This window comes from Melospiza melodia, chromosome 1, assembly GCF_035770615.1.
Source record: "Melospiza melodia melodia isolate bMelMel2 chromosome 1, bMelMel2.pri, whole genome shotgun sequence".
Taxonomy (NCBI): domain Eukaryota; kingdom Metazoa; phylum Chordata; class Aves; order Passeriformes; family Passerellidae; genus Melospiza; species Melospiza melodia.
Window position 1 is genome coordinate 888,845 of NC_086194.1, and position 23,414 is coordinate 912,258.

General features: G+C 51.9%; 1 protein-coding gene across 11 annotated transcripts in view; it reads right to left on the minus strand.

Annotated features, from left to right (window-relative positions):
* MAP4 (microtubule associated protein 4) overlaps positions 1-23,414 on the minus strand; it is a 154,692-nt gene that overhangs the window by 49,584 nt on the left and 81,694 nt on the right. For 5 of the 11 annotated variants that reach the window (XM_063161430.1, XM_063161088.1, XM_063160916.1 and 2 more), the window contains exons 5-13: positions 18,238-18,351; positions 14,196-14,306; positions 13,177-13,305; positions 12,448-12,522; positions 11,443-11,586; positions 8,777-9,640; positions 7,668-7,811; positions 6,857-7,003; positions 1,292-5,827 (exon numbers count right to left, since the gene is read on the minus strand). In XM_063161430.1, the coding sequence (XP_063017500.1) occupies positions 1,292-5,827; positions 6,857-7,003; positions 7,668-7,811; positions 8,777-9,640; positions 11,443-11,586; positions 12,448-12,522; positions 13,177-13,305; positions 14,196-14,306; positions 18,238-18,351 (6,264 nt within the window). The remainder of the gene's footprint in view (positions 1-1,291; positions 5,828-6,856; positions 7,004-7,667; positions 7,812-8,776; positions 9,641-11,442; positions 11,587-12,447; positions 12,523-13,176; positions 13,306-14,195; positions 14,307-18,237; positions 18,352-23,414) is intronic. The other 6 variants (XM_063161695.1, XM_063161605.1, XM_063161514.1 and 3 more) reach the window with 4 other exon arrangements.

A 23,414-nucleotide genomic window follows, 5' to 3' on the forward strand; every position in this document is an offset into this window, starting at 1 on the left:
TCCTCCTAAAACCCCAACAAACCAAGTGCTGACTCTACAAAGTGCTGAAAGGAGGAAAGCAATGGAAGGTTATCAAAGCCCTGAGTAAACTGACATCAGGACAAATTCCAGGTGCAAACTTTGTGCCAACTTACTCACAGTGCTACTCTGAGCCAGGACTCCTCCACTGTTACCTGTGCAAGATACTCAGGAGGAGCTTTTCCTTCAGAAACTCCTGGCAGACAATGGAAAGGCTTGGAAGAAATGTTGGTTTTGTAAAAGGTGCTGCCTTCAGCTTTCCCTTTGTTTTGTTGCATCATGCACCAAAGAGCATCACTCACTTCTGCAGGCACAAGTTCATGCAGAGAACACCACTTCCACTAAAATAGAACTACTTCAGGTTACGCAACACTCATTAAAATTACAAAACCTCTCAAAAACCTGAGCAGCATGTTAAGGCACTCTGGAGCTCGGGGTCTGGTGAGTTAGTGGCTGCATCATGCAAACTGGCAGCAAGGAACTCTGCAGAACAGCAGCAAACTTCCATGCCTGATGACAAGGCACAAATGGAGAGCACCTGAGGGCAGGGATAAACTCCCTGGCCTGTCTCAGCAGAGTGGGGTTCACAGAGATGCCAACTCCTTCTGAGGAAGCTTCAGAATGAGCACAAGTACAAGAATATTGGTAATCTCATCTCTAGCCGTATTTCAAAATTTCTAAGAACTGGATTCAGTTCTGTGGGATCGATTCCAGCTCATTTCCTATGAGCACAGGGAGCTTGTTCCCTGGAGAACAGCCAGGGTGCCCAGCCCTGGATGCTGACCAGCCCATCCAAAGTCTCCTAAGAGGGAAAAAGTCCCAAAATTTACATCAGTCCCACCATTGTTTTGTTAGAGCTGCTTTGGAAAAGGTTTTGGCTTAGAAGGAAACACATTTTGTGGATGAGGAGGCTCAAGCCAAACCAACTGCAGGAGGAGAAGGGGATGCAGTTGGTGTGAGGTGGGATAGAGCCAGACCCTGCCAACAGCAGGGACCCAGAACATGCCCTGCCCTGGCATCCTCCATCCCTGAGCAGGTCAGGGACACTGCCACACCAAACCCTGCACACACACCAGCTGTAACTCAGCCCCACGGCTGCCCCAAGGCAGAGCCTGGCACTCCCAGCGTGTGCCAGCTGTGCCCGTGGGCATGAGCACTGTGAGCCAGGCAAGCAGCCCCAGCACCCTGAGAGCAGCCAGCACCCCTCATGCCACGCTGGATGCCCGCTGGGGCTCGTGCCAGGGCAGGCAGGCAGCCCTGGGCACACACACACCTCTGTCCATGCGCCGGGGCACGGCTCTGCCCGCCAGGGCTGGCACCAGGGCTGGCACCCCCCGCGCCTTGGTGGGTCTCATGTAGCCCTTGAGCTGCTCTGCTGCCTTCACTCTCTCCTTCTTTGCCTCTTTCACCACTTTCTGCTCTCCTTCTTCTTCTGGCTCTTTAGCTGGGGCTCCAGATTCCTTCTCTTTAGTTACTTCTTGAGATTCCTTCTCTTGGGTTGTGTCCTGAGATTCTTTTTCTTTGGCTGTGTCTTGAGTTTCTTTTTCTTTAGTTACTTCTTGAGATTCCTTTTCTTTAGTTGTGTCCTGAGATTCCTTTTGTTTAGTTACTTCTTGAGATTCCTTTTCTTTAGTTACTTCTTGAGATTCCTTTACTTCAGTTGTGTCCTGAGATTCCTTTTCTTTAGTTCTGTCCTGAGATTCCTTTTGTTTAGCTGTGTCCTGAGATTCCTTTTCCTTAGTTGTATCTTGAGTTTCTCTTTCTTTACTTGTGTCCTGAGACTCCTTTTCTTTGGTTTTGGCTGGAGAATCCTTTTCCTTGGTTTTCTCTTGAGGTTTATCCCCCTCAGGCTTTGACACGGGAGCGTCCTTCAGGAGAACCTCCCCAGCATGAGGAGCATCCTTCAGGAGAGCAGGGCCCTCCTCTGCAGGCTGACAGGGACCTTTTTTGTTCTCTTTGGGCTGTTTTTGGGTGGTTTGGGCAGCTGGCCCAGCGGCCTCAGGCTCAGTGCCCTGGTGCTGGGGTGAGCTGTGCTCATTCCTCCTGTCCCTGCCCTGCTCAGCCCCTCCGGCCTTCCTGTCCTTGCCAGCTCCTGGCACACCCACAGGTGTCCCTGCAGGGGCTGGGGACATCCCTGGGCTGCCAGGTGTCCCTGCAGGGGCTGGGGACATCCCTGCTCCCTTCTCTGCACAGGACAGGGCAGCCTCTGGTCCTCCTGTCCCCTCAGCAGCTCCAGAGGCTGCTCTGTGTTTTGGATCTGCTGCCCCACGAGGAAGCTCTGAGGGAGCCTTGGCAGTGCTGTGCTTTGTGTCAGTGGGGCTTACATTTTTACCATCCACCTTTTTATCAGTGGGTTTTATTTCTTTATCACCCACCTTTTTGTCAGTGGGTTTTATTTCTTTATCACCCACCTTGGTATCAGTGGGTTTTATTTCTTTATCACCCACCTTTTTGTCAGTGGGTTTTATTTCTTTATCACCCACCTTTGTGTCAATGGGTTTTATTTCTTTATCACCCACCTTTGTATCAGTGGGTTTTATTTCTTTGTCACCCACCTTTGCCAAGGGACAAAGGTGACTTTTGCCCTCGGGCTGGCCACCCTGGGACCCAGCCTCTCTGCTCTTCCCACCTTGCTGGGAAATCTCTTTTCCAGGTTCTTTGGGCTGCTCATTAGATCTCTGGCTCTGCATCTCCTTCTTAGCACCAGCTCCAGGCTCTTTGCTGCTTTTCTCTGCTTCCAGAGGAGGAGGAGGAGGAAGGCCCCCAGTCCCTGCAGCCCCCTCTCCCTGCTCTGGGAGGCCACAGGGAGCATCACCCCCATCCCCAGGGCCACGTGCTGGGCTCTGAGACACGGATTTGAAGTCCCTTCCTTTATTATTCCCAACTCTCTGAGGCCCAGTGGGAAAGTTTTTGACGTTTCTGTTTTCATCTACAAGATCTGTGTCTCCCACCCCACACTCCAGCCCAGCTCCCACTGCAGGCTGTGCCTCACTCCTGTCTGGTTCTGCCTCCAGAGGAACAGGCTGCCTGGAGGCATTTTTAGCCTTTTTACTGCTTCCATCATAGCCCCTCTTTTTAGATCTCTCAGGGACTGGGGCCAGGCTGGGATCTGACACTGCTGGATGCTCTGGAATAGGATTTTTATTCCTGCTGCGAGGACTGGCACCTCCTGCCTCAGGTTTGTCCCCGATCTCCAGGCCAGCAGGAGGGAGCATCCCTGCTCCTGCTTTATGCTCCAGCAGAAAGGGCTGCTGTGGGTCAGGCTCCCCCCTTCTGTGCTTCTCCTCCCCACCTGTGTGTGACTTCCCTGGCTCCAGAGGCAAAGCAGGGGCCTGTGCCTTGGCAGGGTCAGGCAGGTGACCCAGCAGCACCTCTGGACTCCTGGAATTCTCTTTGGCCTCCTCAGACTGAGTTTGCTGAACGTGTCCCACTGCAGGGAAGACACCTGGCTGCAGCTCAGGACTGTGCTCAGCCTTTTTGCCTTTCCCATCTCTGCTTTTACCCTTGGGCTCGTCCGTGCCCAGTTCCCTGGTGGGACTGTACATCCCTGCCCTGTGCCCTGGGGATTTATCTGCTTCCTTCCCTTTATTCACAGGCCAAGTTCCCTTAGTTTCCAAGTTTCCTTTCCCTATTTCTGGCTCTGAAGTCTCTGCTTTATGGCCTGAAAGATTTGGCTGCTCACAGAAGCTCCCAGTGCCACCCTGCATTCTGGGCTTCCCCAGCTCCTCCTCCAGCCTCCCTCTGTGCAGACCAGCCCCCTTCTCCTCAGCCAGGCTCATTTCCTTCCTGCCCGCAGCCACCTGCTCCTGCCTGCCTTCCCCCCCAGCCCCCAGGGCAGCTGCCTGCCCCGAGGGGCTTTTCTCAGCCCGTTTCCTTCTCCCATCACTGCTCCTCTTCCTGGCCTTCTCTGCCAGCACTGGCACATCCGAGCTGAGCCCGGCAGCTCCGGCCTCTCTGCCTTTCCCAGCCCAGCCCACCTGCTCTGTGGGGCTGGTGGTGGCAGCCAGAGCAGGGTTTTTGGCTCCCTCTCTGCTCTTCTCCAGCAGCAAAGCTTGGTCTAAAGCTCCCAAATCAGCTGTTTCACCTTGCCCAACATTTTCTTTCAGTTTCTCCGGTCCCAGCTCAATCGGCCTTTGCATTTTAGCTGCATTTTCCTGCAAGCCCCCAGCAGGGACACAGCCCTGCTCTCTGCCCTTACCACTGCCCTCCTTCACCTTATCAGCTCCCTCAGGAAAACCCCCCAAGTCCATCTTATTCTCAAGGAAAGGCTGCTGGGAAAAGCTCCTTTCCCCCTTTTTGCTCCTTCCGTCGCTGCCTCTTTTTTTGGGCTTGTCTGCAGGGCAGGCCTGTGCAGCGCTGCCTGAGGGGTGTCCTCTGGCAGGAACAGCCTGGCCATTCTCAGGATAAACTGTTTCCTTCCCAGCCTCATCTGTCCTCGCTCCCTCGGTGGATTTGCCTCCATCCTCTGAGAGCATGCCCTGCTCTGAGCAGCTTTTCATCCTTCTGCCTCTCCCCTCACTGCGCTTTTTCTTTGGCCTGTCTGTGCTGTGTGCCAGGCTGGGCTCTGTCCCAGCCTGCTGCTCACAACCAGGGACCCCTTTGCCCTGCTTTGGATCTGCTGCCACCCCCCTGCCCCCTGCCTCGCCAGGGCTGGGAGGTTTGGGGACACCCTGGGCCCTGCCCTGCCCAGCTGGAACTTCCCCAGGTTCTGGTGGAACGGGAACAGGAGCTCCAGGAGCGTCTGTGGGGCTCCTCAGTGCTCCCTCTGACCCTCTTCCCCTTTCTGCAGCTGCCTTTGGCTCTGCAGGGAGCTTGTCCAGGGCTGCAGCCTCCAGGTGAGGCTGTTGGAGGGGATCCCTTTCAAGCCCTTTGCTTTTTTCCCACTTTTTCTTGGCTGCTGTTTCCAGGGAAGGCTGGACAGAGTCACTGGGTGCTTCCTGCCCTGGAGATGGGGATTTGGGCTCCTTGTTTTTATGGGACAGTTCCAAAGGCTTGGTCAGTAAGGGAGCTCCTGCTGTGCTCAGATTGACCTTCAGCTCGGCACCCTTTGGCTCCTTGTCCTCTCTCCTCTCATTTTTCCTGGGGAGGTCTCTCTCTGTGGCCTTGCTGGGTCCCTTGGCTGCAGCAGACTCCTGCAGCTCAGTGTGACCCATCCCTGTGCCCTGTCCCTTGGATGCCAGCCCCCAGCTGGCAGCTCTGCCTCCCTGTGGCTCCATCTCCTCCCTGGGGCTGCCGTCCAGCTCGCTGGCTTTGGGGCCCTGCTGTCCTGGGGCTGGCACAGGGGAGCTGTTTTTCTCCTCCAGGATAGGACTCCCAGGTGTTGTTTTAGCATCCTGTGGCACATCCAGAGCTCTGCCTCCAGGGGCTGTTCCAGGACACATGGCTGGGTTCTGCCACTCCATCCCACAGGGAGCACTCCTGGCACCTCTGCAGGTTCCATTCTCCTCCCAGAACTCCGTCCCTCTTGGCAGCTGGTTCCTCCTTTGTTTTGGTTTCTTTTTCTTTTTCTTCACCATGGCACCTTCCAAATCCCAGTTTTCCTGGGGGGGATCTCTGCAGGTCTCCACAGGCTCCGTGGGGACACTGGTGGCCTTTCTGTGAGGAGCCCTAGAGCGAGGGGATGCTCCAGCACCACAGCCAAGCTCCACTGTGGAACAGGGGTCTGCTCTGGGCTCAGGACTCTTCTGCTGTGGGACACCTACAGGATGCTCCTCTGGCACATCTGTGAGAGGCACTGGGGCAGGTTTTGCTCTGCCAAACCCACGGTCCCTGGATTTGGGAGCTTGCCTGACTTGTGCAGTGGGAAGACCTGGAATACAGGAAGCCTGCTCAAACATCAAGGCCACTATTTGCTTGATAAAAGAAATTATAAATATATTCTCTGTGTGGCTGCAGCCCTCTCAGACAGGCCCTACAGGCAGGATTTCCCACTGGAACCACACCAGAGCCACCTCAGGAGGGCTGGGGTAGGTATTTACCCCAACACCTGTGTGATCTACCCCAAATCCATCCACCAGTGCTATTTAAACACAAGTCTGACACAGGCTCTTACCCCACCAAAAAGCACCAATTCTTGCAAGGACATGCCATTGCTTTTTAAAAATGCATTAAGGATCCATTTTGTCTCAGCGAGACAAGATCAGAGAGAGCCTTTTTATATCTCTAGCTGGCATCCTTCCAGAGTGGGAAAACAGAAGTTTAGTGGGAAGATGGGAAGAGAGATGGGGGCAAGAGAGCCAAGTTTCCCCAGCAGCCAGGGAGGAAGCAGGGGGAGGCAGAGCCTCCGTGCCAGGGTCACCTCTGTGTCCCTGGGGATCCCTCAGGGTGAGGAGAGCAGCAGCTGTTTGTCACTCAGCCCTGGCCCACAAATCCTCCTCCACACAAGTGTGAGCAGCACCAGCTCCTCTGCAGGCTGGGTCAGTGGAGCAGGAGAAAATCACATCTTCCTTTGGCAATTGCACAGCTCACTTGGGAAGGAGATCCTCCCTGGAATATCCTCGTGAGAACTACCAGTCCTTTTCAACAGCAAAATAAAAGCCAGTGCTGATGGCAGAGATGGGAGCTCTGCACTGCCCCAGCACAGCTGTGAGCCAGTCCCAGTGATAAAGCACTCAGAGCACAGGGATTTGGGCTTTTAGCCTGAGTGGGAGGGCAAGAGCCTTGGAGAGGGCAGGGATCTGAGGGGAAGGGTGAGCCCAGCACCAGGAGCCCTGAGAGCCACACAAAGACATTCCTGCTGCCCAGGTGGCCCCACAGCCAGGAGCAGAAGTGAAGAGTTCCCAGAGGAGGTTTCCACGAGGAAATGGAATTATTTTCTATGTTATCATTTCTGTCCTACCTGTGGGCTCCTGCAGGGCTTTCCCTTCCTGAGGTTCTGCGTGTTGGACGTGGTTGTGCTCAGCCTCCTCCTTCTGTGTCTCACCATTCTCAGCAGGAGCAGATTTTTCTGGAAGGTCTTTATTGTCTAGTGCTCCTTTTGCTTCAGCTGGAACATGAAAGACAGGAACAGAAAGCTTCAGGTCTCAGGAGTACAGGCAGCCTGCAGCTACACCCCAGCCCTTGCAAAGGGGTTAATTTTGTGTTTAACAGGAATGAGGTTTATGAGACATGGTTGGTTCATCCCCTCACAATCCCATTTCAGCAGCACTTTTATATTTAGCATATGCCAAGGTGGGGGTAAAACAGAAGCAGGGGCTGTTTCAGGGCTTTAAGCACAGGGTGAGGGTTTGTTTGGGTTTTTTCCTCTTTGCAATCAGCCCAGTTCAGACTATCCCAGCTTCCCACTGGGAATTCAAATCCAGAATGAACTCCATTATCAGCCTGGAGTCCCTGGCTAATGCTGATCATCTTGTATTCATCTATACCTTCCAATACATCCACACAGCCACCACAACATTCCTCACTCTGCATAATTACAGCCAGTTTTCATTTGTAAGGCATAATTACAAGGGAGAGCAGTTCTCCCTGTAATTAATTTTATTTAAATTTTGCACAGAAAGGGAAACGATGACAGGCACTGGTACAAGAGCCGTGCAGGGGAAGGAAAGGACAAGTGCTGTGACTGAGCCCTGTGTCAGCAGGCACTGAAACCTGCTGGGGCTGCACCCTGGAGCCTGGGCCAGAGCTGTGCCCTGTGCTGCATTTCCCACCTGCTGCCTCCGGGGGCTGCTTGCTTTTGCCGGGAATTTCCTCCTCCCCGGGGCTCGGGGGAGGTTTCCTGTCCTTCATCTCCTCTGAGTGATCCACACAAACTTCTGGGGCTTTGCATTCCGCCTCCACCTTTGCTGCTGCTTCTGTAAATCGAATGTGAAGAGTAAAAATTCCTGGGTTTAAATATAGATCAGATTAAATTAGATAAAATTCACTCCCTCGCCTAATTTTTTATCCTCTGTAAGGAACTGAAGGGTTTCCTCACTTTCAAAACCTGGTTTTTAGGATCTTTCTACCTTCCTGCATTGTCTTGCATTTCCTCTTTCATTCACCCACCTGGGCCTCTCAGTCTCTACATCCCAGTGGATGTTTTTGTTAAAACTTCTCTCTTGAAATTTATCTTCATCATTAAACTAAGGAGTATTAGAAGGTAAGAAAAAATATCTCACTCCAACTCCATCCACAACCAATCCACAAATGCTGCCTCTGCCCAGGACTATTTGCTGCATTTTAGTAATATAAATATTCAATAAGCACAATTTTGGAGAGCAGTTTTCTCTCCAGAGGGATGGTGTCCCTGGAGAAACCCACACAGCACAGCAAACCTGCACATGGAGAACTAAACACACCCTTCCCAGCATTCAACACCTACAGTCATCCCAAGGAAAGGTCCCAGAATTATCAACTAAGCCTTTTAGGCTCTTCAGAAATTGTTTTCAAGAACCTCTGTTTGTCAGCTCTGTGTCCTACAGGACTTGGGAGATTCCAGGGAGAGCTGAGGGCAGTGGTGACACACAGCAAGCACCAGCAGGGATGAGCCAGCACCTCTCCATGGCTGTCCTCAGACCACTCAGCACTGCTAAGAACTCAATGATAATTTAAAAATCGTTAAAAACCCAGTGACAATTTAAAAATCACTAAAAACCTCTGGTTTCATGTTTCATAAGTGGAGAATCACCGTGATGCATTTTCTGTGTCTGCTGAGAGCAGAGCTGAGCTCTCCTCAAGGTGCTTCACCCAAAGCCAACCAACGCTGGGCTCCCTGGCCTCAGGTGTTTTCCAGCCTGAACTGTCTGTGACTGTGACTCTGGGGTTTGGGCACACTCACCTGCAGGAGCCTTGTCCTGCTGAGGGGCAGCCTCAGATGTCAGCAGCTCCCCAGACACAGCAATGCTGGGCTGAGCTGCCACGTTCCCACCATCCACAGCAGGGACAGACTTGGCTGGAGATGCAGGAGCAAACCCAGAATCCAGGCCATGGTGATGGTTGACTTCTGCTGCTGGGGCAAACTCAGAGACCACAACGTGCTGAGCTTTGTTATCTGCTGCTGCAGCAAATCCCAAATCCAAGGTATGGTGAGGTTCTGTGTCTGCTGCCGGGGCAAACCCCAAATCCATGGTCTGGTGGGACTCCACATCTGCTGCTGGAGCAAATCCCAAATCCATTTTCTGGTGAGATTCCACACCTGCTGCTGGGGAAAATCCCAATTCCATGTTCTGGTGAGATTCCACACCTGCTGCTGGAGCAAATCCCAATTCCATGTTCTGGTGAGATTCCACACCTGCTGCTGGAGCAAACCCCAAATCCATGTTCTGATGGGACTCCACATCTGCTGCTGGGGCAAATCCAAAATCCATGGCCTGGTGGGACTCCATACCTGCTGCTGGGGCAAATCCCAAATCCGTGGCTTGGTGGGACTCCACACCTGCTGCTGGAGCAAACCCCAAATCCACCCCATGGTGGGATCCAGCTGCCGGGGCGAAGCCGAGCTCTGTCCCCGGGGTGGACACGTCATTGACACCTCTGGCAGGGCTGGCTTCAGGTGCAGGAGCAAAGGCCCCATCTGTGGCCTGGAGAGGGCTGCCTGCTGCTGCTGCAGGACTCTGGGGAGGTTTGGCGTCTCCAGCAGGGCCAGCCCCAGCTTTCTCTGCAGGATGGGACACGGCGTCGGTGGTGGGAACAGAGGCTGCACCTGGCAGGGACAGAGGCACCACAGGTCAGGGAGAACCCATGGAAACTCCTGAGCTGCTGCTTTGTGCCTGGGGAAGAGCCAGGGCTCCCTCCCTGTATCCCCTCCTGCCTTTCAGCACCACCTCCTCCCCACCAGCAGCTCACCCAGGTGCTCCATCCTTATCCCCTGCTGCAGCCCCCGTGCCCCGTGTGCACCCCTGGCTGCAGAGGGGCTCCCATCTGCTCCAGCAGCAGGGACTGCTCCTCTGCCAAAGCTGCCTGATGCCAAACAGCTGGCAGGGGGCCAGGGCTGCTGGATGCTCTGCCAGGAGCACATTCCAGCAGAGCCCAGCATGGCTGGAGCTGCAAGGCACCTTCGAGATGTCCCAGCTCCATCCCGCTCCCTTCTCCTGGCAGGGACACCTCCCACCATGCCATGCCAGGTTGCTCCATCCTGGCCTGGGACACTTCCAGCAGCCACAGCTTCCCCAGGAAAGCCGGTTTTCCCTCTGCTGCAGGACACAGAAAATGTGGGATCACCTGTGTGAGCCCAGCAGGTTTTCCAAAAGCAGGAAAAGTCCTGTCACCCTCCAAAGCCACACACTTCATTGTAAACATGGTTTGTGCTGCTGGTGGGGTTGGGCTGGTGCTCCAGCAGGAGCTCTGGCACTCCTGACACAAAATCCTCCCACGAATCCCAAATTCCCTCTATTCCCTCAAATTGGCCTCGTTCATTTTTCACACAGTATCTCCTAACACTGAGCTGGTAGCTCCAAACCAACATTTGTCACTTCACAGCACAATCAAAGCTCTGCATTAAAGCTCCTATTTGCCTAAAATCCCCCTGAAGGAGGTTTTTCAGTCAGTTTTTGTTTAATGTCTCAGCTGTCCAGAGGCAAGCTTTTCCAAATGATCAGAGGCAGAAGCAGTGGATCTCTGTGCTGCAGCTCCTCATCTCAACAGCCCCAAGCTCTGCCCACCCTCTGTGTCCTGCAGCTCAGTGCCCTGAACATCCCCCATCTATTGCTGACGACCAAAAAACAACATTTCTACTGATTTTTTGAGTCACATCTAAAAATATCCTCCCCATCCAGTGGAAAATGTATGAAATCTAATTTAGATGCTTAAACTGAAGTCAGAAAGAAATAGAAAAATCAAAATAGCCCCTTGTAAAATGGTACTAAAGGATCCATTTCGATAAAAAAAGTATTTTAGTGAACCAAAGAAAGAGGATCCATCATGCACCAGCCCTCACTGGGGTTTGACTTTGTTGTGGGTTTTTTAAGTGATATCATGATCTTCTCCAAAGAAAACATAAAGGTTGTGATTTAACATGTGAATAAGACTGTAAATAGATAGATATTAAAAGCAGTATGGATGATTCTGGAGAATTAGGGAAATGAGTGGGATGAAGTATTAGGAAGCTGGACAACAACTGGCACTGTGAGTCTGTGTATAAATACATTAAAAATGTTTGTTTTTTAAAGAGAATCTTTTAAAAGGACAGGTTCAAGGTCCTTGTGGATAGATGTGGCAGTCGGGGCCGTGGGTCAGTGCTGGGGAAGGGTTGGACCCAGTGACCTCAGGGGCTTTTCCCCCTGAACCATTCCCTCCCTCTGTGCTGTAACCACAGCCTCGGGATTTTCCTGGAGCTCAAACGTGGAGACAGCAAGGAGCCATGGAACCAGCTCCAGGACTGGGACACAAGCAGCAGGTTTGCTGCTCCTCCCTCAGCTGCAGGCACACAGATCCGTTCCCACCTCGCTGTGTTTCCCCCAGGAGAGGCAATCCCATGTTCTGCCCCCTCCAGGGTGCAGGGCTCACCTGGAGCTGCAGCCTCGGGTCCCTCGGGGGCTGCAGCCTCTGCTGGCAGGGCTGGGGCTGCAGCAGGGAGGCTCCCCGGGGCTGCTGCTGCCGTGGGGCTCTCGGGCAGGCTCGTCCTTATGGCTTCTGCGGCTGCAGGGGGCACTGCCAACACAAGAGCTGGGATCAGCTCCTGGAGAGGCCTTGGATCATGGACTGCTGGCATGGGGGGCACCCCCAGGTGCTGCCTCAGCCACCCCGGGGAGGGAATCCCCCTCAGCTCAGAGAGAATCTGCTCTGATTGCCCACCCTCAGGAAAGTAATTGGTGCAGCACCCAGGAAAACTCTTGAATCCCAGGAGAAGTGGCAAAGTTGGGGAGGGTTGTGCTACAAACCCTCCCAGTGCTACCCCCAGCTCCAGAAACACTTCCTACCCATCACCAGGGGAAACTGTTCTCAGCTTCTTCACAGAAATAAAGATCCCATTATGGCTCAAGTTTTGTACTGCACACAAATCCCAGTGGGATAATGCTCCAGTGGAGCTTCAAAGATTTAACTGTGACCAGAATTTAAAGGTAATTGTAAAATCCCAGGAAGGTTTGAGTGGGAAGGGACCTTAAAGATCACCCAACGCCACCCCTGCCATGGCAGGGACACCTTCCACTGTCCCAGGCTGCTCCAAGCCCTGTCCAGCCTGGCCTTGGGCACTGCCAGGGATCCAGTGGCAGCCCCAGCTGCTCTGGGCACCTGTGCCAGGGCCTGCCCACCCTCACAGGAACAATTCCTTCCCAATATCCCATCTAACCCCACTCCCTTTCAGTTTAAAGCCATTCCCACTCCCCAAAGACTCATTTCCATTGTAAACTGATGTGAGCAGCAGAAGCAGTGCTGTCCTTGGCCAGCCCCCACGTGGCTCTGTCCCAGCCTGGTGTCCCTTGAGGAGGCAGACAAGGAGAGGAGCTGGTTCTGCTGCTCAGGAGCTCTCTGCCAACACCTCCTGCAGATCAGCTCACAACTGGTTTTTACCTGGTGGCTCAACAAAGTAAGAGGTATCTGGTCCCTTCATGTCCTGCTGAGCTCCCATCCAGTATTCTTCAGAGGCTGTGGGAAGCAAACACACTGAGTCCTGCCCTGACCCCACAGGACTTTGATTTCCCAGGGGAAGGATTGACTCTGCTGGCTTTGGGGCTCATCCCCAGGGAATTTCAATTCCCTCTATAAGGAGCACCAGAACCTCTGTTCTCCCAGGATTACTGGGAGTGAGAGCTCCCATCAGACAGAGTGACACCCAGCACTGACCCCAGGAGCCAGAAGAGGAGTTTCTTTCCTCAGTTCTCCTGGGCAAGTGGCTCTGGGTAGCCCTGCCTAAGCAGGGGGCTTGGAAAAGCTCCAAGCTCATCCATCCTGTGACCTCCTAATGTAGGATCCCAGCATGGTTTGGGCTGGACGGGACCTTAAAGCTCATTTCACGGGCAGGGACACCTTCCACTATCCCAGGGTGCTCCAAGCCTCCTCCAACCTGGCCCTGGGCACTGCCAGGGATCCAGGGGCAGCCACAGCTGCTCTGGCTGTGCCAGGGCCTCACACCAGAACACTCCCCTGAACCAACAGCTGTCCATGCCAAGAGGAAACTTTCCAATCTTGACTCATTTTATGCGTCAACCCCCACCAAGATTCTCCAGGACTCGTAAAGTGGGATTTCCCAGCTGCAAACCCTCCAAACCCAGCCAGTCAGAGGAAACATTTGCTTCTCACCTGCTTTTCCTGGCAGGAATTCTGTGCCTGACTCGAGGCCCATGAAGGCTGACGGGTCCAGAGCCTCTGCAGGGGAATACAGGGACCCCAGGAAAGGCTGTTCAGGTCCCATCATGGATCCATGTGGAGCTAAGAAAATAACAAAACTTTTGTAATCACCAGCCTTAATGGCACCTCTCCTAAATTTCAAGTCCTACCACTTGGACTGTTCTGCTCAGCAGCAGTTCAGATCAATCTGCATCAAATGTTAGTTCTGCATCACAAACCATAAATTCTGTATTTAACAGAACCTTCTGACAAGGTTTAAGAGAGTAAACACAGGCAAATTATTTCCTTTGGCTTTCTGCTACTGCTCCCATGAATTCCAGCTGGTAATCCCTTAATAATCCAATATTGATATAATAATCCAAGAGCTGAAATCCTGAAGAGCATTTTGCAGCAACAGCTCCTGAGTATCTGGGTTTTAGCCATTAAAACAAGAGCAGGGAAAAAAAAAGGCTTGTGAATTTACAGCTGTGGAAACCTCCCTCGTGGATTCCCTGATGGGGAGAACCATAAAAAGTTCTGGGCCAGGATTGAGAGATGGGTGGGATTTTGGTATTTTTGGTCTTCAGGTTGTTGTTTATTTTTCTCTTATCCAAAGCTCTGCATGCTGCCTACATCTCAGACTTAGTGCACAAAGAGAAGGCACCAAAAGTCACACGACACACAGGTTTTCAAGGCCTTTTAAAACTAGTTTGCCCAATTAACTCTTAGAATGTATTTTAGTTCTACCTTCCTACTAAGAAAGGTAGAAACGGGTTCCAACATCAACCTGAAGTTTCAGTACATGAAAATGAGCCTTCAACCAACACCCCTGGGCTCCAACATCAACCTGAATTTTCAGTACGTGAAAATTCAGGTTGAACCTTCAACCAACACCGTGGAGTTCCAACATCAACCTGAATTTCCAGCACAAGAAAGACAGGAGAGCCAAGTGCCCAGCTGGCATCTGGGGAGGGCTGTGCAGGGGAGCTCACCAAGGATGTCCCTGGCATCGTCAGCGTGGCCCGGGAACAGCGGCGCGCTCTTCATGTCCGTGGGGAAGGACAGCTCGGGCAGGTTCTCCCCTCTGTGCATGCTGAAGGGGTCTGGCAGAGACACAACAGGCAGGGTCACCACTCAGGGGACAGGGACACCACTCAGGGACAGGGACACCCTCAGGGTGACAGGGACACCACTCAGGGGTGACAGAGACACCACTCAGGGACAGGGACACCACTCAGCAGCACCACTGGAACAAGAGGATGGAGATGCAGCAGGTCCCAACGCTGCACTTCCAAGGAAAGGCTGCTTTTGGAGCAAACCCCTTCCCAATTAGAACTTACACCCTACAGTAACATCCACTTGCTCAGGCTGATTTTTGGGGAAAGTGGATCATGACTGTTCCTGGAGAAAGTGTGCCCTCCCCTGCAGGAGGAACCATCTGCCCTGATGGACACAGCCCATGAATCTGAGTCAGGAACAAGGGCTGGGCTCGGCTCAGCTCAGCCCAGAGCAGGGAAAGGTGTGGGATGCCTGAGCTCTCCCAGCCAGGAGCTGCACCCCAGCATGAATTGGGGTGATGGAATGGTATTTTAACCAAGTTACTGGGAAACTGAAACATCCTCCAGTGTCCCAGGCAGACTGTCCCACCCCTGGCAGTGCCCAGGCCAGGCTGGACAGGGCTTGGAGCAGCCTGGGACAGCGGGAGGTGTCCCTGCCATGGCAGGGGGGGCACTGGATGGGCTTTAAGTCCCTGTCACCCTGCCCTCTGGCAGTGGGAGCCATTCCCTGTGTCCTGTCCCTCCACCCTGGTCCCCAGTCCCTCTCCAGCTCTCCTGGAGCCCTTCAGGCCCTGCCAGGGGCTCTGAGCTCTCCCTGGAGCTGCTCCTCCCCAGGTGAGCACCCTATTTCCAGACACTCGGATTTCCTCCAGTTAAAGCCAGCTCAGGGGGATTTGGTTCAGGGCTGTGGCTCATTCTCATGCCAGAAGTGCTCCCTGCAGGGCTGAGAGCCCAGCCTGAGCTGTTCCCATGCTCACAGTGGGCTGGGATGTCAAGATCAGGTGAGCTGAGTGAATTCCTTTATAAACCTGTCAGATTATTTGAGATGTCAAGACAACATCTTGCCTCGGAGCAACGTGCAGAATATTTTGATTTTGAGCTGTTTACAACAATACTGCCAGGTCTGAACAACAGCTTTCTTTCCACTTAAAGAGCCAACCCCAAAAAACAAGGGGAAAAAAAGAGCATCACTGAAACAGATTTAAAACTAAAGGAGATTCTGCTGATGTTCCCTCTTTGCCCAGCAGTTGAATGATGTGGAAAAAATGGGCAGCTCAGATCTCTGGGCCAACCCACCTCTGCTCCAGAGGGAAAAGGGGAGGAGTGGGAGAGCTGAAATTTCCCCTCTTTCTTCCCAAGGAACAAGGAATTACAGGGATACTGGTCAGGGGATCCTTTACACCACCAGCCAGAGAATCCTCTCCTTGGGAGGGAAATTGTCCTCCCATTTTCCAAAGAGTGGGCACACCAATATTGAATAAATCAAATGATTTCTCTGAGTCTGATCTCTGCTCCATTATGGGAGCTGTAAGCAGAATCTCATTTATATCCAATTGAAAGAGCAACACAGGGGACACTTTGATCTTGAACTTTATGTGATCCCTGCAGAGGTGTGCAAGACACTCCAAGGACATAAAACCTAAAGAAATGTGGTTTCATGCAACAAATAAATGAAAATATTCCTATTATTCAGGCCAAAAGAACACTGGGTGATAGGCCAGGTATGTAAATTGTTCCTAATTAACAAATGTAACATTTGGCTCTTCAGCAGAACAACACCAATGTCCCATTCCTGCACCCACACAGCAACAGGAGGGAAAACCCAAGAAACCTATGACTCTTCCAGTTCTTCCATTAATCATTTCTTATCCTTGTAAAAATACATCATCAGTTCTTCACAGTCAGTAAGAAAATCATGCCCTAAGCAGGCCTACAGTACTCAAAAATATATTAAAAATAAGAAGTTCCATCCTGTATCTTCCCAGGTTGATTGCCTGGGATAATCTGGGCAGGACCCACATTTCTCATGTGCTCCTAGAGCCAGCAAGCAATTTCATTTCAAAAAATGAGGGGAAAAAGGAGAATATTGAGGGGGAGCTGTTGGGTGAAAGTGTATCAGTGTGCAGGTCTAGGTGCAGCTCATGTTCAGCAGTGTCAGCAGCTGCAGAGGTGTGGGACAGCTGCAGGGCAGGGTGTGACACAGGGACAGGCACTGCCTGGGGACACTGCAGCTCAGAGGGACACATCTGCACTGAAACCCACAGTGCTCACAGCAGCTCAGCTGTGGGAGTCCCCCAAAACCTGCTCTGGGCATAGGACCCCAGAATTATTAGGGTTGGAAAAGAGTTCCAAGACAATCAACTCCAACTTTTGACCAAATACCCAGAAAATACATCACAATGTGTCTGCTTGGCTTTGAACACTGCCAGGGATGGGGACTCAGCACTGCCCTGGGCAGCCCCTGCCAACACTGAACCTCTCTTTAGTGCAGGAATTTCCCCAATATCCACCCTGAGCCTGCCCTGGCCCAGCCTGGGGCCGTTCCCTCTGCTCCTGTCCCTGTGCCCTGGGATAAGATCCCAAACCTCCCCGGCTGTGCCCTCCTGGCAGGAGCTGTGCAGAGCCACAAGGGCCCCCTGAGCCTCCTTTGCTCCAGGCTGAGTCCCTTGCCAGCTCCCTCAGGGATTCTGCAGCCCCTGCCCAGCTCCTCAGGGATTCTGCAGCCCCTGCCCAGCTCCCTCAGGGATTCTCCAGCCCCTGCCCAGCTCCTCAGGGATTCTGCAGCCCCTGCCCGGCTCCCTCAGGGATTCTGCAGCCCCTGCCCAGCTCCCTCAGGGATTCTGCAGCCCCTGCCCAGCTCCCTCAGGGATTCTCCAGCCCCTGCCCAGCTCCCTCAGGAACTCTCCATTCCCTGCCCAGCTCCCTCAGGGATTCTGCAGCCCCTTCCCAGCTCCATTCCCTGGACTCTCTCCAGCCCCTCCAGGTCTCTCCTGCTGGAGGGCCCAGAGCTGCCCCCAGGGTTCCAGGGGGCCCCTCAGCAGGGCCAGCACAGGGGACAATCCCTGCCCTGGGCTCATGTCCAGCTGCTGTCACCAGCCCCGGTGCCCAGCCATAGGTTCCATGGGGTGACAGTGCCCTGAGGGCAGGACCTGGCCCTCAGCTGTAGATCCAGCCTGTCCTGATCCCCCTGGAAACTCCCTGCCCTGCAGCACAGCCACATCCACCCACCATGCTGGTTGTGACCATGAAGTGGTCACCCCACGCCCTCACCACCATCCCCAGGAGGGATCCCCTGAGCAGGGCTGGGCCCAAAACCAAAAACCAACTCACAGCGAGTCCAGGGGCTGCCAAAGGCCATGAGGGGAGCAGGAGCCCCTCAGGGATGGAACCTGCCGTCCATGAGGAGAGCATGAGCCCCTCAGGGATGCCATGAGGGGAGCAGGAGCCCCTCAGGGATGGAGCCTGGAGTCCATGAGGGGAGCACGAGCCCCTCAGGGATGGAACCTGCCGTCCATGAGGAGAGCATGAGCCCCTCAGGGATGCCATGAGGGGAGCAGGAGCCTCTCAGGAATGGAGCCTGCAGACAATGAGGGGAGCAGGGGCCCCTCAGAGATGGAGCTTGCAGGCCATGACTGAGGGAGCAGGAGTACAGTACATGATTGAGGGGAGCAGGAGCCCCTCAGGGATGGAGCCAGGAGTCCATGAGGGGAGCAGGAGCCCCTCAGAGATGGAGCCTGCAGGCCATGATTGCGGGGAGCAGGAGTACCCTCAGGGATGCTATGAGGGGAACAGGAGCCCCTCAGGGATGGAGCCTGCAGTCCATGAGGGGAGCAGGAGCCCTCTCAGGCCATGAGGGGAGCAGGAGCCCCTCAGGGATGCCATGAAGGGAGCAGGAGCCCATCAGGGATGGAGCCTGCAGCCCATGAGGTCCCCCAGCTGCTGAAATCAGGGTGCTCCAGCTCCTGAGCCATCCTACCAGCCATGTCCATGGGTTTGAAGCACAGGTCCCTCTCCTCTGCTGACCAGGTGTCGTTGCGATCCAGGAACTCTTTGTAGGACATCTTCTCATCCATGATTTCTCCTGGGAATACTGACATGGGAGAAGGAAATGACCCAGTCAAAAGCCAAACATTGAAATATTTAAAATGGATCACTGCACTATGTGACATTTGGGTGTGACATCCCCAGGTAACAGGGACTGGCAGACAAACCAGTGCCCATAATATTTATTTTTGACTGGTTTGATCCAGCTCTTCAAATACAAGACCCAGAATAATGGGCATGTCTGTGTCCTGAGGCACATGTAAGATCAAGAACAGACTCACAGGGAAGTGCTGTCCTGGTCCAAAGCCCCCAGTTGTACAAAAAGAACAAAACCATAAGTCCTGAGGCATTAAACAGGACAAACTCAGTGGAAAGGTTCAAAATTAATATCCAAACTAATGACTTTTAGCTATATTTCTGTTTTAAGGAGGCCTGAATTTGTCAACTCTTCTGAGGACAACATTAGAGTTTTTTAACTGGTTCCAGTTTCTTCTGGAAAGAAACAGAAATATTTACAGGGACTCCTTCTCTCATCCCCCAAACAACATCCTCTGCTCTCTGCCAATACACCTCTTCATGCTTTTAATATTTTTACCTTCACTTAGGCTGACAATACCTGCAAGCCTGGAGCTCAGGAGATGAAATTCATCACAAAACATCCCTAGATATAACCCTTAATTCAGTGTAAAACTGTAGTTACTAAAAACAACCTAATGTTAAGGCACAGAAGGACCAGAAGGGAAGAATTCATTAAAAATCACAACCCTGGTCTATAAAACAACAACCTGAGGGGGTCAGGCAGGCTGAGAGCTCACAGCAAGGTGGGCAGACACTCAGCTCTAATAATGACGATGATGATGATGATGATGATGATGATGATGATGATGATGATGATGATAGCAATAATAATAACGTTATTGAAAGAGAATAAGATGAAAAATGGCTTTTGTAGGACTTGGGGTTTGTTTTACATCATAAAACAAGGAAAGGTCACCAGTACAAATCATCAGGTGGCTTCAATAATTTGCTCAGACAGTCTGGGTTTAGAAAAGCAGGAAGAGATTCCTTGGAGTTTGAAACATGTCCAAGCCTCTGATTAGAGGTAAATATTAAATATTACGTCTAATTAATAATAAAATTAATAATATATATAGTTAATAATTATTTAAATAATAAATTAATAATAATTCAAGCAATCATTAAAATTATAATACATTTCTACAATAATATAATCTATTAGATAATTTATGTTATGTATGTTATAAATAAATATAATATATAAATATATAGCATATACATTTTATATATAATATATTATATACACATTATAGGTACTTCGTAATATATTTTATATGTTTCCATGCACATCATTCTACATATTATAATATATATTTTATCATGTATAGTTCATATATTTTCATGTGGCTTATATTATATATTACATTGTCTTATATAATGTATACTACATAATATTTCTATTTTTATAAATATATGTTAAATTATGTATTGTATATTATTCTATACATATTTTTATTTATATATACACACACATATATACATATATAAAAATATAAATGCATATGTGTAACTAATACAATTAATGTAAATATTACTTCCAGTCAGGCTCTGGAGCTCTGAGTGCTGCCGTGTCCCCAGGGTGTGGCCCTGTGTGCCAGGGCCATGTGACACTCACTGTGTGTGTGACACTGTGTGTGACACTCTGTGTGTGTGTGACACTGTGTGTGACACTCCCCGTGTGTGACATCCCCGGTGTGTCCCCGTTCCCAGCCGATCCTGGGCCAGGCAGGAGCTTCCTGGGGTTCAGGTCCCTCCGAGGGTCACATGGAGGGAAGGACACCAAGGTGCTGGCACCATGTCCCCAGTGCCACCCTGGGCAGGAGGAGGACACGAGCTCTGCCTGCCCCTGTCCCAACATTCCCACCTAGGTGTCCCCAGCAGGAGCTGCCAGGGGCAGAACAGATCCTAGAGAGATGCCGGTCCAAGAAAAGACAAATAAAATGGATTTTTACACTTACACACGCTGGGAAAGGCAGGCTGGGAATGAAAGGGGAATTTCAGGGATCACAACACTCCCACCTCTTGTCTCCAGGAGAACCCTGATTCATCCATCCCATCCATCCCCTGCAGCCCTGCCCTGATCCCTCCATCCCTGGGCATCTCTGGAGCTGCTGCCCCCCTGTGCAGCCCCCAGCAGCAAAGCCTGGCACGGGCACGCTGCTTTGCTGCCAGAGCTCAGAGCTCTCATTCTGCTCAGTGGCTCCATTTGCCATGGCTGACTTCAGCAGGGCACTCAGCAGCTCCCAGGCAGGGTGACACCACCTCTGCCTCCGCTGACAAAGGACAGGGGGACACAGGGGACAACCACCCACCGTGTGTCCCATGGAAAACCAAACCCAGCCTGGGCAACGCTGTCCGAGCCTGCAGCAGCTAAAAGCCTGATTGTTTCAGGAGAAAAATATTTTATTAATATTTTATTTGATAATATAATGTAATTTTGCTATTATTTTATTTAGCTTTGCAAAGTGCTTTGGAGACAAAGTGCCACTGCAATGTGTCAAGAGACATTATTATTATTTACCATTATTTGTGGTACAGAACAGCAAGGGATTTAATTAGATTCCACTGTAAATTCCTCTAGACAGGAGCCTGTCATTTGTGTGTCTATAAAACTATTTAAAGCAAAAAAAAAAAATAGAAGACACTAAAAGTCCTTGACAGTGTGAGGAAGAGCCTGGGAGCAGTTAAAACATTCCAAAACTTCCTCAAAGATGATATGATGATATTATGACATTAACAGAGTGCTGGGCTGGACCCACACTGAGGCTGATGGAGAGCACCCACTGCTTGAACTCTGAATATCTGCAACAAATCGATTTGTTAGCACTGAAAATACATTGGCGTATTGCCATGATGCAAGATTTGACAGGGAAGAACATAAAATTAGGGTCAGAAAGGTAAACCTGAATAAACCCCTCCACTTTGGGGGGGTTTAGTACCAGGTTGTGCTCATGCCTTTCAATACAGAGGGGAACCACACCTGGGGCTGGAGAAGGAGGGAGCAGCAGGAGACAAAAGGAATTGGGAAGGGAAATATTTCCATTTGCCATCAGATGGAACCAAGTTGAGGAAAACTCCGTCAGTGTTTGCAAGCCATGAGCTGCAGCAAAGCCCTAGAGCCGGCTGCAAGCTGCATCAGGAGCAGTTGGGAGCTGCCTCTGCCAAATCCTTCCAAATCCAAACCCAAGACTGGAATATTCTTCACACAATATTTTCACAACAGATGCAAATGAAAAACCCAAACCAGGCAGCGCTTCCCAACAGGAATACCGGTGCAAGGAGGGATGCAGGCAGCTCTGGAGCAGGGAGAGCAGGGCAGGGCCAGCCACAGGGACAAGGCTGGAGCAGCCACCCCTTCCCTGGGCCAGCCAGGACCCAGCTGCCCCTGCCAGGCCAGCACAGCAAAGATTTCTGCAGCACAGCCACCACCAGCAAACCCCCTCTGCTATTCCCACAATGTTTCCCAAGTTATGTGCCATAACGTGGACACTTCCAGCTTATCTGTCATCCCCACCCCATCCCAATATTCAGTTTACCTTTATCAAACCTGGAACACAAAATGTGATCTCAGATTTCCCAAGGACTGGGAAAAGAGGATTTTTCAGTTCCAAACCTAAGCTCCCCAAACACACCTTCTGCCTCTGACCTACCAACAAACATCACAAAACAACACAAAGGAGAAGCCAAACTCCTCCAAGGCCCAGTGCTGCCAGTGCCCGTGGATGTGCATGGCAGCAGATAATGCACTCCACACAAAATGCAAATCTGACAGATCCCACAGACCTGTAAAGCAATTTTAGCAAGTATTAAAGCTGGCTGATAGCTGAAAATCCGGTTACGAGCCCTGATAATATAAACCAATGTAGGATTAGAGCTTACAAAGTCTTGCTTAAAGGAAAAAAGACCATTAACAACATACTTACAAAGCAAACTTGCTTCTGAGAGGAAAAACAAGGATCCCATGCAAGAAGCACCTTCTGTGCACTGCTCCCAGGGCAGGATGAGGGTGGAACATTTAGCAGGGCTGCTGACAGCGTGGAATTGTTTGTTTGATCATCTCTCTGCACAGGTCAGCTCGGTCACAGCACCCAATTCACAGCTAATCCAGCCAGAAGTGCCCCCGTGGCCACCCACCCCTGTGCCCAGGCTGGGAGCTGGGAGCTGGGGCAGGACACGTTCCTGGAGCTGCTGGCACACAGGACACCCCAGGGAATGTCCAGCCAGGGCTCTCTGAGCACAGGATTACCCTCTAAAGCCTTTTCCCTGCAGGAGATGCTAATCTTGGCAGGTCACTGGCCAGACCTCCAGCTCGGGGTTAAGGAGCTTCAAAATTACTGAGTGAGCAGCCAGGAGAGGGCCCTGCCAGCAGCCAGCAGGGAACACAGGGAGAGGGAGGCCTGGGAGCTCCATTCCTGCAGAGGATCCCAAAGGGAATTTGCCCAGATCACCCTGGCATGGGGAGGCACAGTTGGCCTTGCTGGAGTCCCCAAAGAGCAGCAGTTTTATCAATTCACATTGATAAATCAATTCACATCCCCCTCTGCAGGGCATGGGATCTGCAGCCTCAAAAAGGAGATTCAGAATCAGTCATGGAATGGTTTGGGCTGGAAGGGACCTCAGAGCCCCTCCAGTGCCACCCCTGCCATGGCAGGGACACCTCCCACTGTCCCAGGGTGTCCCAGTGTCCAGCCTGGCCTTGGGCACTGCCAGGGATGCAGGGGCAGCCACAGCTGCTCTGGGAATTCCATCCCAGCCAGGAATTCCCAATTCCCAATCTCCCACCCATCCCTGCCCTCGGGCACTGGGAGCCATTCCCTGTGTCCTGTCCCTCCTTCCCTTGTCCCCAGTCCCTCTCCAGCTCTCCTGGAGCCCTTTTAGAGTCCAAAGTGTCCCTGAAGGCTTTCCTTCCCCACACTGGATGCTGTAGGGGTTCCACACGAGGTTTAGGCTGTTTTGGGAGCACTTGGTGCCAGGAACTGTCCATGCTCAGCACATTTATTACCAGGAGCAGCTTCTGATTCCCACCTGAGG